Source organism: Megascapheus bottae, chromosome 6, assembly GCF_031878675.1.
Source record: "Megascapheus bottae isolate mThoBot1 chromosome 6, mThoBot2.hap1, whole genome shotgun sequence".
Taxonomy (NCBI): Eukaryota; Metazoa; Chordata; class Mammalia; order Rodentia; family Geomyidae; genus Megascapheus; species Megascapheus bottae.
Window position 1 is genome coordinate 54,412,031 of NC_143514.1, and position 16,759 is coordinate 54,428,789.

At 50.7% G+C, this 16,759-nt stretch overlaps 1 protein-coding gene across 2 annotated transcripts; it reads left to right on the plus strand.

Annotated features, from left to right (window-relative positions):
* Nucleotides 1-2,112: 2,112 nt before the first annotated feature.
* On the plus strand, nt 2,113-5,605 carry Kncn (kinocilin). Of its 2 annotated transcripts, none has more exons than XM_090333760.1 (4): nt 2,113-2,263; nt 3,164-3,241; nt 3,866-3,961; nt 4,801-5,605. In XM_090333760.1, the coding sequence occupies exons 1-4, from the start codon at nt 2,113-2,115 to the stop codon at nt 4,878-4,880; spliced, it is 405 nt and encodes a 134-aa protein (XP_090189886.1). In that variant the 3' UTR covers nt 4,881-5,605. The 2 variants fall into 2 exon arrangements, with proteins under 2 accessions (XP_090189886.1, XP_090189887.1); XM_090333761.1 differs by having other exon boundaries at nt 3,164-3,232; nt 3,887-3,961.
* Nucleotides 5,606-16,759: the final 11,154 nt, after the last annotated feature.

The window sequence follows — 16,759 nt, forward strand, 5'->3', positions numbered from 1 at the left end:
GCCATAGGAATTTTACTGAGGATTCTTTTTGTTTTTGCCAGTCCTGGGGCTTGAACTCAGGGCCTGGACACTGTCTCTGAGCTCTTTTTGCTCAAGTAGCACTCTACCACTTTGAGCCACAGCACCACTTCTGATTTTCTGGTGGTTAATTGGAGGTAAGACTCTCCCAGACTTTCCTGCTTGAGCTGGCTTTGAACCATGGTTTTCAGATCTCATTCTCCTGAGTAGCTAGGATTACAGGCATGAGCCACGAATGCCGAGTGGAAGACTGTTTATAGAGACAGAGGAATTTTTTTTTTCATGCCCACAACCCCTCCTCTTTACCAATCCCCGGAAGACACGCAGATCCAAGCCCCTCTACATCCCTGCCCTGTGTCCAGATGCCTTGCCCAGGTCTCTCTGGCCATAATGTTCTGTGGAGGTCATTCCCTCAGCGTGCCCTCAAGGGCAGAAGAGACAGAACAAAAATAGAAGAATAAACCCTTCATGTAGGACCACAGAGCCACGATGGGCTCAGGCATGAGTGGAAAGGCTGCCCAGAGGCAGCTGGCCATTCCTAGCCCAGTGGACAAGGAAAGGGTTTCCAAACAGCGGGGACTTCATGATGGCCACTCAGCAGGGAGGGTGAAGGAGGACAATACAGCTGTGCAGGCAGATATCTGCAGCTTGGATAAGACTGCAGTTGCAATGGTAAGAGAAAAGCCAGCCAAAAAGAGGTTTGTGAGATTAGTGCCAGGATTCTGAGCAGGGTGATGGGATGCTGGAAATTGTTTCAGTTGAGGACTGAGGCCAGGGCATAATCTAGGACTGAGAAGGCACTGAACCAGGGACAGAGAATGCACTTAGTGAAGAAGGCTAAAACTAGGATCTGGGGACAGGGCTCAGGGATCAGGGCTCGGCTGGGTTGACTTACCACTGCCCAGTCTTGGGTTGGTAGATCTACAAGTAGATCAGCCAGGTCAGAAAGTACGAGTCAGCTACCTGACTTCCAGCCCAGTCCCTCTTTCTAATTCTTACCCACCACCACTGCTTCTACCAGTTCCCTACCAGGGATTCCCAGGACCACTGGAAGGGCTCACTCTCTTGTTCCATTGGCCAATAGAAGAGTAATGATTGACAAGCCTACCTGAGGAAAAAAGGGTCCTCTGAGTTTGAACCTCAAACTAAGATATCCCCTCCCCCCACAAGCTGTGCCTAAGATGTGCATAAAAGTAAACTTGAAGCCAGGCATCAGTGACTCAGGAATGAGATCCGAGAATTGTGGTTCAAAGCCACTCCAGGAAGGAAAGTCTATGCAACTTTTATCTCCAATTAATCACCAAAAAGCTGGAAATGGAGCTGTGGCTCAAGTGGTAGATCACCAGCAAAAAAGAAAAAAGAAAAAAAAGTGGACTTGGAGGTTACCTCTCCCTTTCCTGTTCTTGTCCCTCTCACGGTTCCTGTTCTCTTCCATGTCTCTGTCTCTAGGTCTCCAGTGCAGGCCACAGGAATGCCTCTAAGCCAAAGGACAAGGAAGCCACCTCAACACCCCTGGCTTCTGAACTTCATCTACAGCCACTATCTCTTTCTTCCCATGCAGGAAACACCAGTAGAACTTAGGCTGACTGTCCAGCGCGCCCTCAGGACCCAGGCATGGCTCATATTGCAACCTCATAAATAACTCAGCACATCAGAGGAACCCGCCTATCCCAGACCAGTGCCCCACCCCTGCCTCTCTGTGCTTTAAACTTTAATAGGCCCAGGCTGGGTAGCGGGCCTCAGGAAGTTGAGCCAGGATGTCCTAGGTGGAAGAGACTGGACCAAGCTCTTCCAGGGTCTGGGTGGAGACTGCAGAGGAAGGTCAGCGTACCCAAGTAGACAATGCAAAAATGTGGCTGGACCTGAGTCCCAAGCGTGGCCTCCAGCTGCAGGGGTCTTTAAGGAAGGAAGAGTAAGCTGAAGTGCCCTGGTCAAGGTGGGCACTGTCAGATAGACTGCACATAAACCCAAGAGTTACCAGCTTAGACCCTTACTGCCCAGAAGCTATGGTCCTGAAGGTAGGGCTGTAACAAAGGGTCATTCAAGAAGACGGAGAGCCCCAGGAAGCTGGAGCAGGCCCCTGGATAGGCCTGCATGGATAACCCCATCAGCAGCAAAGACTTCCACTGCCTGCAGCTGGCTTGTGTGGCCCTGGGTCTCGTGGCTGGCAGCATCATCATTGGCGTTTCCGTGTCCAAGGCTGCAGCTGCGGTGGGCGGCATCTTCCTTGGTGCTGCCGGGCTGGGTGAGTAGGAGCTGGCCTGGGGTAGAGGGGAGACTTTCTGTGGGGAGCAGGAGCCTGGTCAGGTAAGAGGAAATGGAGGGGAAGGCTGGCTTCCATAGTGGAAGCTAGGGGTGGAAACGAGGCAGCCCTAGTTTGGGGTGGGGTACCCAGTGGCAGGGAAGTGAAGTGAGGAAGAGTAGAACTGTTTTCAACCCTGCTTTTCAGGCCCAGAGGCCTCTCCTAATTGTGGCAGGATTCATCAGAGTGTTTGGAACAGGTTGATGGGGCCAACAAAACAGTACAGCTCCAAAGGATTTCCTTTCCTTCTGCTCTTGGACTCGATCTGTTCATCCCTGGATCTCCACAATTATGCTGAGTGTCATCTCATACCCCATCCCACTACCTTAAGCTAAAAATTAGAACCTGAAGCCCCAAGCCAGCGTCTCTGGACATGAGTATTTGAAAATTCTGCTAGGTCCTTGGTTTAAGGAGGCAGTGGGAGGGGGGGACCTGCTGTGTTATTTCTCTTCAAGAATGCCAAGGAGGCCCCCACTCCCCATCCAGCTTTGAGGGCCCTAGGGGAGTGGAGGGAAGGGTGATGTTAGTGGAGTCCAATTCTAGCCAAGTAAGAAGGAAGATAGCCAACCTGCTCTTCACCTGGGCATGGTGGTGCCAAGAGGGAGTGTCCTTCACTGTCACTAGCCCTTTCCCCAGACAGACAGTCTTCCCAACCTAGACTGGCTGCCTCGTGTACACCTGCACTGGCTTTTGTTTACACACTCAGAGCATTGTGCCCTCCCATACACACTCCTATCACCCTTATAAGCCATCTCTCCAGGCTCACAGCCCATCTACAGCCTCCTGCATCTCACACTGATCAGATTTTCTCATCACAGAACCCCTCTGTGTCTCTCTTCTCAGGGCTTCTCATCTTTGCCTACCCCTTCCTGAAGGCTCGGTTCAACCTGGACCACATCCTACCAGCCCTGGGTGAGAGCCCTCTTCCCCCTTTCTCCCAGGAGACGCTCTGCCAAGGACTGCTCAAGGCCTTCATGTATAAGCCTGTGACTGATTGTGCAGTCTGAGTGAGTCTATGTGTGAGACTGCTCCTGGCTGTGTGTTGGAATTGCTATCTGTGTGTGTTATGCAGCAGTTGCCATGGCTACAGTGTAACAGAATCCAGCCTGCTGCCTGAGCAAAGGTGACTGAACCTAGGGAGTGAGTTCTCCCTTGAGAGACTTTCCATCACCTCTAAGTCAAAGTCAGATAATCAAGCCAGATAATCTTCACTCATCCCGGAGTCCTATAAAGACTCTCTCTATTGCCCCTCAGGCCCCAGGACCTCTGAACAGCTCCCAACTCTTCTCAGCAGCCACATAGTACTTCCCGACTCCTCTAGTGCTTTACATACGTATCCCTCGTTTCTCACTTGGAGAACTATGTCTTTTTTTAAAAAATCCTGCCATCTCCTCCAAAGATTCATTTTTAATTATTTTTTAAGGTTCCCAATTCAGCCCAGGTTACATGAGATACCTTAAGGAATTCAGTGAAGCAAAGATGAGAATTGGAAAACAGGAAGAACTTTCCTGGGCCTGATTTGGGAATGGCCCAGTAACCAATGGTTTGGATGCTTTCACCCGACAGGGAACCTGAGAGTCCACCCCAACCCTGGGCCAGAGCGTGGGGAGGGAAGATCCAGCACCAATGGAAATAAGGACGGTAAATTCTTGAAATCCCTGAATCCATCCTTTATTTCCCTCTGATTAGGCATCCCAGTGGGCCCTTAAGGGGGATGTTGAGTGTGCCCCCCACCCCAGCAGAGCAATGGAGTTTGAGCACTTCTTCCCCTTGTCTAAACCCTTCTTGCTTGGAACTCACCTCATCTCTTGTTTATCCACAGGGATGCCATGTCTTGCCCAGCCTGGACACAGAGGGGGGTGGCACTTTCCCTTTCCCTCCTCTAGGTACCCTGTCCTAGTTTATTTCTCCAGGGTGAAATTCAACTCTCAGAACTGATCCCTGATACTAGATATCTCGTTCTCCGATCCTGTCCCCCAGGCACTGGAAAATCCCAGGGCAGGAGTGTCTCCCAGGGAACCTAGCCCACAGGCTCTGCCACCTCAGGCAGGGTGCTTAGCATTCACTCAGCGGGGGGCCTGTTCCAGATGCTATCTGGAGCACTTCCTCTTCATGAACTCCCTTAATTCTCATAATAGCCATGTGAGGGCGGGGCCAATAACCACTTCATTTTACATATGGGGCAACTGAAGCACAGGGAGATGAAGTAACATACCCAAGATCACACAACTAGCCAGTTGTAGAGGCAGACAGCAGCACCATATCTGAGAGACCCCTTCCTTCACACTGCCCTGCTTTCTTCTTGGTGGGCTGGCCTGTTCTCACTGGGCTGGAGCCATCCCTCTAGAAGGCTCTCCATCTATCCCAGCTCTGCCCTGGGCTCCTGGATAATCATATCCTGGGTCCTTTTGGGGGCTCCCCTGGCCTACAACTCCATGGCAATCTGTACTTAGGCAGTCTTATCTGGATCTCTCCTCCAGGAGCCCGCAGTAGCCTGTCCACTGTAAGCAGGACCTTGGAGAAGCTGAAGCCAGGAAGCCGTGGGGCTGAGGAAGGATGAGACACTGCCCCTGCCTGGCCCTCCCTTCCTGCCTGACGCCCCTATCTCACAGCCCTCTTGAGTCCCAGCTAGAAGATCCAAACCAGAAGATTGACTAGGCCCTGAAGACATCAGGCCTGCATTTGTCTCTGGCTGAGGCTCATCAGAACTGCTCCCCTGGGGTCGCTGCCAGCCTCCTGGCTCACATGTCTTGTCTCTTCACCTGGCTGTTCTTTCTGGAATATAGCTAAGCTTTTAATCTGCTGACTTATTTCCCTGGAATCTGAGGTTCAAGCCTCACTACACAATCACCAATGACTCCCAGTCCCTTGTTTCATCCTTGCAAATAGGAGCCACTGAACTGCCTTAGACCAAGCTGAGGACCCAGCTGCCACAGCCTGGCCCTGAGGTTCTAAAGGCCACTAGGAGAAAGGGAAGGCTAGAAGCAGATCCTTTTCTTGGGGATAGATCCTGAACCCTAGCTGAACCCTATCTGAACCCTAGTCTTCTCACCCCATTATTTCTCTGCTCCAAGGACAGGCTAATGTGTGCCTACCTCTGAGACTGGACTTGTATTCTGAAGGCCTCCCTGCTTTCTTTGTCCATGGTAACTTGCTTCCTTAAAAGCTCCGCTCTGAGAATCTGAGCTCATGCTACCTTCCTCCTCCGCCAGCAACCTGCATTTCCCTCCCCTTTTCTGACACCTTGAAGTCTTTGTCACAAAAACAATTATTAAGTCTCCTTAAGCTCACTGAATGTTGCTCCTTTTCTAGCCCCTAGTACCAAGCAACGCGCATTAGATATTCAATAAACATTAGAGGCTGAGATTTAATATGCAAACAATGCCATGAACTAGGCCAGGGCCCTCATCTACACTGGGGTTTGAGGTGAGGAAATGCAGGTGCCGGCACCCACACAGAGGTTCCTCTCAGCATACCTAGACCTCCTGGCCCAGCAGAATTGTCTGACATCTAAGACACCTGCTCCACATCCTGGTTTGAGAAGAAGAGAAGCTAGAAACTATCTCATTCTTCCTTGACTGCGCTGTCATTCCACAGCCCCAAGGCATCCTCCAGCCCACTGCTTTGAATAACTCTGGTCTGTTTCTTCCTCTTGAGAACAGAGGGACCGAGTACAGAAAAAATACCCCATGGCTGTTGAGGGAAAGTAACCAGAGAAGAAAAATCCATCTCATTGTATAGATAGGAAAGCTGAGGTTTTGTGCGATAAATGACTCATCAAGTGCCCCAGACAAGGTTATGGAGCCAGACTTTGCATCCAGTTTTCCTCCCCTGTCTTGCACCCGAAGCTCAGTCCTCCGAACAGAAACAGGGATGAGGATTGAACATATGAAGAAGCGTTTCCTCATTGACCTAAGAGGAGCCTGAGTTGTTACTGATGATGATGGTGTTGAGGAAAAGGATCCCCAAGATTCACTCCCTTGACCACAGTAGAAAGATCTCCAAGAAGGGGCTGCACTCCACAATGCCGGCCAGTAGAGGGAATTGGTTCCTTAAGCCCAAGGGAAGTCAACCTTTCTCCTTGAATTTCCCTCCACTCTACTTCCCTTCTGCCTGTCTCCTGTTCCTTCCCTTTTCCTTCCTCCTTTTCCTCAACACTATCATCAACAACAGCTCAGGCTCCTCTTTTATCCATGAGGAGACCCTTCCTCCTAGGCTCACTCCTCATCCCCCAAAAAGATGCCCAGTGTTGGACGATGGAGACTGGAGAATGTAGAGTCTGAGCCGGGGAGGCAGGGTTCTCCTCTCCCATCAGCCCCTCTCAGACATAACTCCACTCCCCCCAAGGCAGGGTTATGGTACCCTGAATACCTAGCAGGGTCAGGCACAGAGAGGTGCTAGGAATCAGAATGGAATAGATGAAGGAGTGAACACAAATGGCAAACAGCCATCCCTGTTGGAGAAGATTTGAGTAAGGGTTCAGAGGATCCTTGCAGCTCTTGAGGCCTGGGCCTCTGGTTCCCCTTCTTTCCCTGTCTGGACTTCTTGCAAGCTTTTGTGCAGGTGGATGGGTCATTTGTGAACTCCCTGGTTATAGTACCTCCACCCTCCCAAGTCACAGCCAAGCTGATAGGGTAGTACAGTAAGTAGTGTTTGGAGGAGTGACCCTTTGCTCTGGGCAAAAACAGAATCCTGGAATGTTTCAGCATGAAAGTGGGCGTGGACAGGGACTCAGACACTGAGCAGTCTTTTCAATAAAGGAATCCCTGCTTTTCAATACCCTACACCTGACTTGTGGGCTGTGGCTGGGCTGAGCGGGGCAATGAGAACACAGCAGTGGACCAAAGGCAGACAGTGCCTAGTCCAGGAAGCCCCTTGAAGGCACACCATGCCTAAGGACTAATGCTCTGCCTGGGAAGTGGAAATGAGACCTGATTCTGGCCAGGAGTGGCTGAGGCCGGAGGCTGGGATGGAGGACAGCGGGAAGGAAGGGCCTAGATCTCCACATCTGCAGATGGAGGGTGGCTGTAGAAACTCCTTTCATCACAGCCACACCAGGTGGGATTTGTGAATGGTTGCATATGGGTGAATGAAGGGGAGAGATGAGCAGCGGTACCAGGCCAGCACAGCAGCTTCCCCGATGGAGGTGGGGAAGCTTGCTACCCACACAGCCCAGCCAGGAACCTCCTGCCCTGGCCTCCTCAGCTCAGTCTGCCTTATTGCCACCTTCCCTATCCCTTTTCAGTGCTGGAACAAACCCCATCAGGAGATGGGGCTAGGTGCCCGCGGCCACACCCCTTGCTAGGTTGCACATGGAGGCTGGTTAGGGAAGAGGCGCTGAACACAAGCTCTAGAAAGCTCTGTCTGTACTGCCCCCTCCCCACCCGCGCCAGACGCCTAGGGGCTGTCGAGGAATCATCTCAGGCTGCACACAGGGCCGCCCAGCAGGCAGCTGCCGGTCCGGGGCCAGGTGCTCGTGGGCCTCGGGGTCCCAGCAGGTGTGCGCGGGCCCCCGGGTCCAGGGCAGGTGTGCGTGGGCCGTTGGGTCCGGGGCAGGTGTGCGCGGGCAGGCGGGTCTGGGGAGGTGCGCGTGGGCCCCCGGGTCCGGGCAGGTGCGCGTGGGTCCCTGGGTCGGGGGCAGGTGTGCGTGGGCCGCGGGGCCCGGGCAGGTGCGCATGGGTCCCGGGGTCCGGGGCAGGTGCGCGTGGGTCCCCGGGTCCGAGGCAGGTGTGCGTGCGCCCCCGGAGTCCTGGCAGGTATGCGTGGGCCGCGGGGTCCGGGCAGGTGTGCGTGGGCCCAGGGGATCGGGCAGGTGTGCGTGGGCCGCCGGGTCCAGAGCAGGTGTGCGTGGGCCCCCGGAGTCCTGGCAGGTGTGCGTGGGCCCCCGGGTCCGTGCAGGTGTGCGTGGGCCCCCGGAGTCCTGGCAGGTGTGCGTGGGCCCCGGGGTCCGTGCAGGTGTGCGTGGGCCCCCGGGGTCCGGGCAGGTGTGCGTGGGCCCCCGGGTCCGGGCAGGTGTGCGTGGGCCGCCGGGTCCGTGCAGGTGTGCGTGGGCCCCCGGGTCCTGGCAGGTGTGCGTGGGCACCCGGGTCCTGGCAGGTGCGCGTGGGCCGCTGGGCGGGCGGGCGGGCGTTATTTGCTAGGGTGGCTGCAATGCGCGAACCTGGAGGCGCGGAGGGGAGGCGGCCGCGGAGCGGGAGGAGGCAGGGACGCAGCTCTCCCGGGGCTCCCGGGGCCGCGGTCAGCCGCCCACGTCGGGAGAGGGGCTGGGGACTGGGGGAGGAGGCCCGGCTCCGCCCCGGGAGCCGTTCCGTGGGAACCGAACCGAGCGGAGCGCGGCGGTGTGTGTTGGTCCGGCACCGGGCGCTGGGCGCCCACCCTCCCGGAACCCCTTCCCAGCGTCGGCTGAGCCGGACGCTCGCGGCGCCGCTGCCCGAAGCTGCTGCCCGGGGGCCACCCCGTCGTCGAGGCCGGCCCGCCGCCCGCGGACTCCCCGCGCCCCTGGCACTGGACGATCGCCTGGTTAGACAGCAGGAGAGGGAAGAGTCCACGCACCCGCCCAGGCGAGTTGGGGGAGGCCGGAGGGAGTGCGGCGAGGGCTGAGGAGGGGTCGCTTTCAGACATCTGTGCAGCTCTGGAGTCAAGGGAGTCGGGGCGGGGGAGGGGGAGGGAGTAGCGGCGCCCAGACAAGGAGACAGGGACTTGAGAAAAGATGTGAGACAAAGAGGCACGTGGGAGAAGACGAAACCACAGAGGCTACTTCTGGCCTCCTCAACTAAGTAGGATCCATCATCTTCTACCCTCCCTGTACCCAAGCCCAAAGTGAGGAGGAAGCAGACACAAGTGGATACCCAGCAACTTCTCGTCCAAGCAACAAGTGACGCCAGCACCGCAGAAGACAACCCTAGGTAATCTCTGACCAGTGCCTGCCTTTGCCATGTATATCCTCTGGATATTGGGGGCACTGCAGCAAACAAGGTGGACTAATCCTGGGGCTCACGCCAGTGGGGGCATACAGATCTGATGGTGGAAAGGGGGTCTGAAGTTTGGTAGCCCATGGCAGGGAGGGATAAAGGGGCAGGAGTCACCTCAGCTGCACTAGAAGAAGGAGGAGGAGCCAAGGCCAAAGCCTGGTATTCTAGCCCAGGCTGTGGGCTTTGTGAGAGAGGGTGAAAACATGCAGCCTAGAGGCAGGGCTCAGCAGACCAAAGCTGGTAGGAAAGTGCTAAGCAGAATGGATTGAACTCTGTGACAAGGTCAGCTGGCAGCCTTGGTGAGCAGGAGAATGTGGAGCAGAAGCCAGACTAGGGTGGAGGACACTTAGGAAGGAGGCGGAAGTACAGACTGTAGGCAGCACTTTCACAAAAGGGAGGGAGTATTAGCTGAAGACTGATGTGGGGTGGGAGGTAGTTTTTGTTTCCAGCACAGTCTGGTGGGGGATGGGGAGCTGGGGAGCTTAGACTAGGGAGGGGAGGAGGGGAGGTTTTCCCTCAAACCTCAAGGCCCCAGGGAAGCTAGAAGTATGGATGTAGGGTGGCCCACACTTCCTAGTGTGGCTTCTTCTCTATCCTAGGCTTAGCATTATAGGCAAACACTTGGGAAGGTAGCAAGCTGGACTGAAGGTAGCGAAGTTGAGATTTTGCTGGGCAGATTTAGCCAAAGAACAAAGGAATGTAAGAGAGGAAGCTGGGTGCTGGTGGCTCAAGCATGAGACTCTTATATCCAATTAACCACCCTCCCCCCTCCCCCACAAAAAGGAAGCAAGTGGTAGAGCTCTGGCTTTTAGCAAAAAAAAAAAAAATGCTCAGGGACAGCATCCAGACCCTGAGTTCAAGCTCCACAACTGACTGTTTGTTGTATGTATGTATGTATGTATGTATGTATGTATGTATGTATGTATGAGAGGACTGAAATCAGCAAGTATGGGATCTAGGTTGGATGCACAGAGTGGCAGGGGCAAGAGGACCATGGTGGGAATGTAGGGTTTGGAAGGTGGCAGGTGATTAGAGAACAGTGACAGCAGCAATCAATGTGCGGCTTGGAACCTTGACAGGGTTCAGATACACACAGATTTAGAAGAGCGCACAGACTTGGGAGATGAGCCACTTAGGTTTTGATCCTGGCTCTGCTATGTATTACTACCACATTTGTGACCTTGGGCAAGTGATGTAGCCTTTCAGAGTGTCTGATTTCCTGTCTATTAAATAGGGATGGAAAGCCTATGAGCAGGATACTCTAGCAATATTGGGTGGTGCTTCAACTTGTGGCAGAAAGCAGAAGAGCAAAACAGACAAACCCAGTTTAAAAACCCGCTCTTGTAGTAACAAACCCATTCCCCAAAGAGACATAACTAACCTACTCCAGTGGCAAAGGCATTAATCCCTCTTCATGACCTCTTACAGGCTTTCCCTCCCGACACCATTGCAATGAAAACCTGTGCTTTACAGGGGACAAACTATACTCAATCCCCTGGCAGCTTAGAAGAGTATTGGAGGGCCAGGAGTTTGGCCTAGTGGTTAAAGTGCTTGCCTAGCATGCATGAAGACCCGGGTTTGATTCCTTGGTACCACATACACAGAAAAAAGCCAGAAGTGGTGCTGAGGCTCAAGTGGTAGAGCTCTAGCCTTGAGAAAGTCCAAGGACAGCGCTCAGGCCCTGAGCGGACTGGAAGAGAAGGCCTAACTAGTCTCAAAGCCTCCACTCCAGCTGTTCCAGGAGGGTAAGGAATGGGAAGGAGACAAAGGCACAGACAAAGGCCAACAATTCCAATCTGCTCTGGCTGGGAACATGGCTGAAAGCATCAGGCAGGAATAGAAGGAATCAGAAGACCCAAGGCAGAGGAGACACCTTTCCCAGATGGGTGCACAGGGTAACCTAATGTATTCAAGGCTGTATACATTACTGCAAAGAAGGCTTGCAGAATCCTGGAATCCTCTGGAGGGTCCTGAAGCCTGCAAGGCTGTAAGGGATTTGCTGGGTAGAGGCATGGAGACCCACTGTAAATTTGAGGATGCCATCAAAGTGACTGAATCAGCTGCTCCCATCACCTCTCCCAAGGGACCCCTTCTCTCAGGCACCTGCCTCTGCCTCTACTCACCCAGGAAAGACATGCTCAGAGGTAGATCTATGGGGCTGTAGCCCATTCTATCACAGAGACAACTGGGAATGTGTCTAGCTGGTTGTGTATCGTTCCGTCTACAGCTCTGTGTGGAATGTAGCAGCAAATATGCCAGCCATTTTGTCTGGCCCTTGAGTGTGCATGTGGGTGTAGGTGTGAGCGAGTGTACTCATCCCCTCAGGGAAAGCTAGGCCTTCATTCTCAAGCCTTGTTTTGAGGTTGGAGAATCTGGATAAGGAAATTTCCCATCTGTGTGCCTAGGGTGGGGAAGATCCGGGAGATGGGGTGGAGTAGGGTGATGGTGGCTCTCTGGGCTCTGGGGAGACAAAATTCAGTTGGCAGAAGCTGAGAGCTTGCAGGGTAGTGAGTAACCCCAGCCCACAATGAGTAATAGTGCTGTGGGAGGTTCCCTGAGGAAGCATCAGAGCTGGGAATAGAGCCGGGAGCTGAAGCACCAGACAGGTAGACTGCCCAGACTTCAGGAGAGGAAACCAGAAGATTTCCTAATGAACAGCAAAGGACTTGGGTTGAGCAAATGAGGGGCAAATCTCACATGAAGGACAGGGGTCCTGGGGCCAGTGGAGGATGTCTACCAAAGCCCAAGTCTCTCATCCAGAGGTTCTTGGGGCTTTGACCACAAACCTGGGCAATTGCCCCTGAAATAGCAGATTCTCATGCAACTCAAATATCTTAGAACCTTGAACTGACCTACAGAAACCTTCTCCCTAAGAACCCTTCCCTCTGCCAAGAACCACTCCTAAGCTTGTTGATTACCTGGTTAATTATACTCAACGATTATACTCTTTTAAAACATTCCCAAGGCCGGGTGTGGTGGCTCATGCCTGTAATCCTAGCTACTCAGGAGGCTGAGATCCAAGCCAGCCTGGGCAGAAAAGTCTCAGTGAGACCTCTCTCCAATTAACCACTTAAAAACCTGAAGTGGAGCTTTGGCTCAAAGTGGCAGAGTGCTAGCTTTGAGCACAAAGAGGCTCAGCACCCAGACCCTGAGTTCAAGTCCCACAACCTACCAAAACCTCCATACCTTCCAGCAAGAAGTAATTCTGGTGCAGGAGAAACAAGGACTTTTCAATCTTATAGTAGTTCAACTCCCAGCCATGTAAAACCAGGTACCCATTTCCACCTTTATAAACCTCTGCTAACAAGGTAGAGCAGCAGGTTTCAAGGGACCTTGGTTCAGGGACAATAACCTGGCTACATCTTTTACTTTTTATTTCCTTCCTTCCTTCTTTCCTTCCTTCCTTTCTTCCTTCCTCCTTTCTTCATTTTTACAATTACCTGAGAAGGAGTTTCAGTTTTTTCCAAGTTGTCCAAAACAACTTGAAATCCCCAAGTGCCTGCCCCTAGCCCCAAACTGCTTCTAGACTGGACACCAGAATAGAGTGCCAAGGTCTTTCCTGGCCAAAGATAGGGTGGAGGGACGACGAGCATGCTAAGCAGAATCCTTGGCAGCTGCTGTCAGTGTTCGGGACACTTGTTGGATTGGAAAAAGGCTGACTCTGTTCTGGTTTGGCACAGACTTCCTCCATGACATTTCTCATGCCAAGCCTCAGTTTCTCCTATCTGTAAATGAAAAACTTTGTTCTGGATTGTGGTGATGTATACCTATAATCCCAGCTACTCAGGAGGCCGAGGTAGGAAAAATCACAAGTTTGAGGGGAACTTAGCAAGACGCTATCTCAAAATTAATACATCTGTTAAAAAGGCAAAGTATACAGTTCAGTGGTAAAGCACTTATCTAGCATAAGTGAGGTCTAGATTCAGTCCTTAGCACAGCAACTAATAATAATCACAGTAGTAATTTTTATAATAACATTTTAAACAGGAGTCTTTGGTCCAGGTGATCTCTCCGGATTCAGCAACAGCTTGGAGGACTTGCTAAGGCAAAGGTTCTCCAATCCTAGCAACTCATGATTCAAACTCGCTGTACTCAGGCACTGGTCTTGAAGGCTGAGCTTGTAATCAAATAGGGCCTGGAAGATTTGAGATAGCACTAGCATCAGCTCAGGGGGGCCCTGCTTCCTTAATAGCCCAGAATTCGTTTTCCAGAGCTCAAATCTGGCATGAGATGCTGCCTTAATGTGCTTTGAAGAGGGAAAGACCAGAAAGATGTCATGAATAGCAGCAAGGACAATCATACAGCAGGAACAGCCAAAGCTCCCACCACAAAATAAGACCAACACTGCAGCACAGGCACCCAGGGCCAGCCTGCCAGAGGAAATGGCAGTGCCAACTGAATGACCTCAACACCTCACCCCTGCACATGTCCAAATCGCAGTTCACCATAATGGAGTATACTTCAGGAAGAAACCCCACACCCACAATCCATTCCATCTTTCTGTGCCTTGGATAGAGAATCTTCTGGGAGTTGTTTGGTTTCCAAGTCAGCTCTCCTAGCCAGCAATTCCTCCCAGATAAGAATCACTCATTGGTAATTAGTCCTTGGCAACTAGGTCCCTAGGCAAGAATTTGCAATCTGTTGAACCAAGTGTACTAAATCCCAGGATGAGCAGAGTTTACCTTTCCTTGCAGTAAAGAAAACATAGCCTGTGCTGCTCTGCTGTTGACATTTGACTAGTGTAAGTGCTAATTACAGGAGCTCACCTACAGGACCTGGAGAAGAGCTGGGGCCTGGTGCTTCAGTCATGCAACATTTGCTAAACATTAATCTCACACCCAGCTAGGTTGAGAGCTCAGGCTTCAGGGCATCAAAATACCAAATTTTAAGCCTTCTACCGTCACTGCTATTGAATGGCCTTGAGTGACTTTAATGAATCTTTTTCAAGATCTTCCTCTGTCAAATGAGGTTATCATAGCAATACTACATCGTAAGTTATAAAAATTGAATATTATTATGAAGTATTCTATATAACACAAATGTTATTAGTCTGAAAATGCAAATTCCAGATTCCCATGTATACTTCTGTTTCTAGTTAAGGTAGACTCACTTGTATCAAATGAACTTACGATTGAGAAGAACTATAAAAGCTGGATTGAATATTTAAGAAATGCCTTTGTTTGGTTTGTTGATCATGGGGCTTGAACTCAGGGCTTGGGCACTGACCCTAAGGTTTTTTTTTGCTCAAGACTACTGTGCCATCATTTTGAGCCACAGCTCCACTTCCAATTTTCTGGTGGTTAAATGGAGATAAGAATCTCACAGACTTTCTTACCCAGGCTGGCTTCAAACCTCAATGCTCAGATCTCAGCCTCCTGAATATTTAGAATTACAGATGTGAGCCACCAGCACCATCTTTAAACCAATCATGCTGATCAAGTCTATAATCCCAGCTACTCAAGAGGTAGAGATTAGAGAATCAAGGCTCAAGGTTAGCTTGGCTATAGAAGTTCTTGAGACCCCATCTCATTCATGGTTGGAAGTAGTGGCACATTCCTGTTATCTTAGCTACAGAGAAAGCAAAATGTTTGGGCACAGTGGCACATGCCTGTCGCCCTCAGTGACATACAGCACAAGTAGGATTGCAATACATGCTGGCCCAGGCATAAAACAAGACTCTTCCTGCAAAATAACCAAGGCAAAAAGGGGCTGGAAGCGTCACTCAGCTTGTCTCATGCCTGCTTTACAAGAAATAAAGCCTGGGGGTGGGGGGTGTGTGGGGGGGGAGGGAAATGGGTACCAAGACATGTGAAAGGGTATCAATGTATGTGAATTAATGCACCTTCTATCTGGCAAATATAATGTAACCCTTTTACTAATTACAATAAAAAAAAAAAAGAAAACAAAAAAAAAAAAGAAAAGAAATAAAGCCTGGGCCAGGAGTTTGGCCTAGTGGTAGAGTGCTTGCCTAGCATGCATGAAACCCTGGGTTCGATTCCTTGGTACCACATACATAGAAAAATCCAGAAGTGGTGCTGTGGCTCAAGTGGTAGAGCTCTAGCCTTGACAAAGCTCAAGGACACTGCCCAGGCCCTAAGTTCAAGCCGTGGACTGGCAAAAAAAAAAAAAAAAAAAAAAAAAAAAAAGGACCTGATTTCAATCTCTAGTACTAAAAAAAAAATATATATATATATATATATATAAACAAATCTGTTTAGAGATAATAGTGAATCCAGGGGACCAGATGGTAGATGGAAAAGAAGTGATGTTTGGTTTTAACATTCCTTTAAGGTATTTTGCAGTTTATAGGAGACAATAGGATGGGGGGATCAGAACTCAAACTCAGGGCTTACAAAGGGGAGAGATCCAGTTAAGCAGTACCACTTTTATCTTATTTTCCTTTTTTCTGGTACTGTGGATCAAACCCAGACACATGCTCTATCATTGAGTTCTACCCTAACCTTCCTCCAGCTTTTAGTTGACTGGCCCAAAAGGCTAGCATGACTAGACAGATACAGATTAGCTTCAAGAAGACTGAAACAGAGTTTCTAATCAAATCCATCCCAGACTGAGTTAAAATAGTTTCATCCCTTGTTTAGATGTCTGAGAACAATAAGTAAATTCTCTCTGGAGGATACATGTTCTCTTTACTATTATCTAAGGGCTGATATGGTGAATTGCTCAGTGGTAGAATATTTGTTGGCATACACAAGGCCCTGAATTCAATCCCAGCAATACCATCCGCCTTAAAAATATCTGTTGTTTGCGAGGAGTCTGGCCTAGTGGTAGAATGCTTTCCTAGCATGCATAAAGACCCAGGTTCTATTCCTCGGTACCACATACATAGAAAAAAGCTGGAAGTGGTGCTGTGGCTCAAGTGGTAGAGCTCTAGCCTTGAGACAAAAAGTCCAAGGACAGTGCTCAGGCCCTGCATTCAAACCCCAGGACTGGCAAAAAAAATAAAATAAAAATATCTGTTGTTCAAGGAGATAAGAGCAGATGACCAAAAGCCAGGAGCGATAAGATAGTCTCTAGACACAAACTTGCCAGAGAGCTAAATGATGGACATTTTAGGCATAGGATTTAAAGACTGAAATGTTTTAGAATAAAGTTAACAGCAGGGAATCTTTCAATAGAAAATTAGAATCTATGAAAAAGAATTATAGCTAGGTTCTAGGTTATAGCTACAGTACTAGCTACCTGGGAGGCTGAGATTTGAGGATCACGGTTCAAAGCCAGCCTGGGCAGAAAAGTCCATGAGACTCATCTCCAGTTAGCTACCTGAAAACCGGAAGCGGCGCTGTGGCTCAAAGTAGCAACCTTGAGCAAAAGATTACTCAGGCTCTGAGTTAAGGTCCCCAATCGACAAAAAGAAAAAGAGAAGAAAAGAAAAAGAATTGTAGGGAAATTCTGGAACTAAAAAGAAGTGAGATTCTCGGCCCCTCAGCTTCCCAGGACTTCTCTAGTC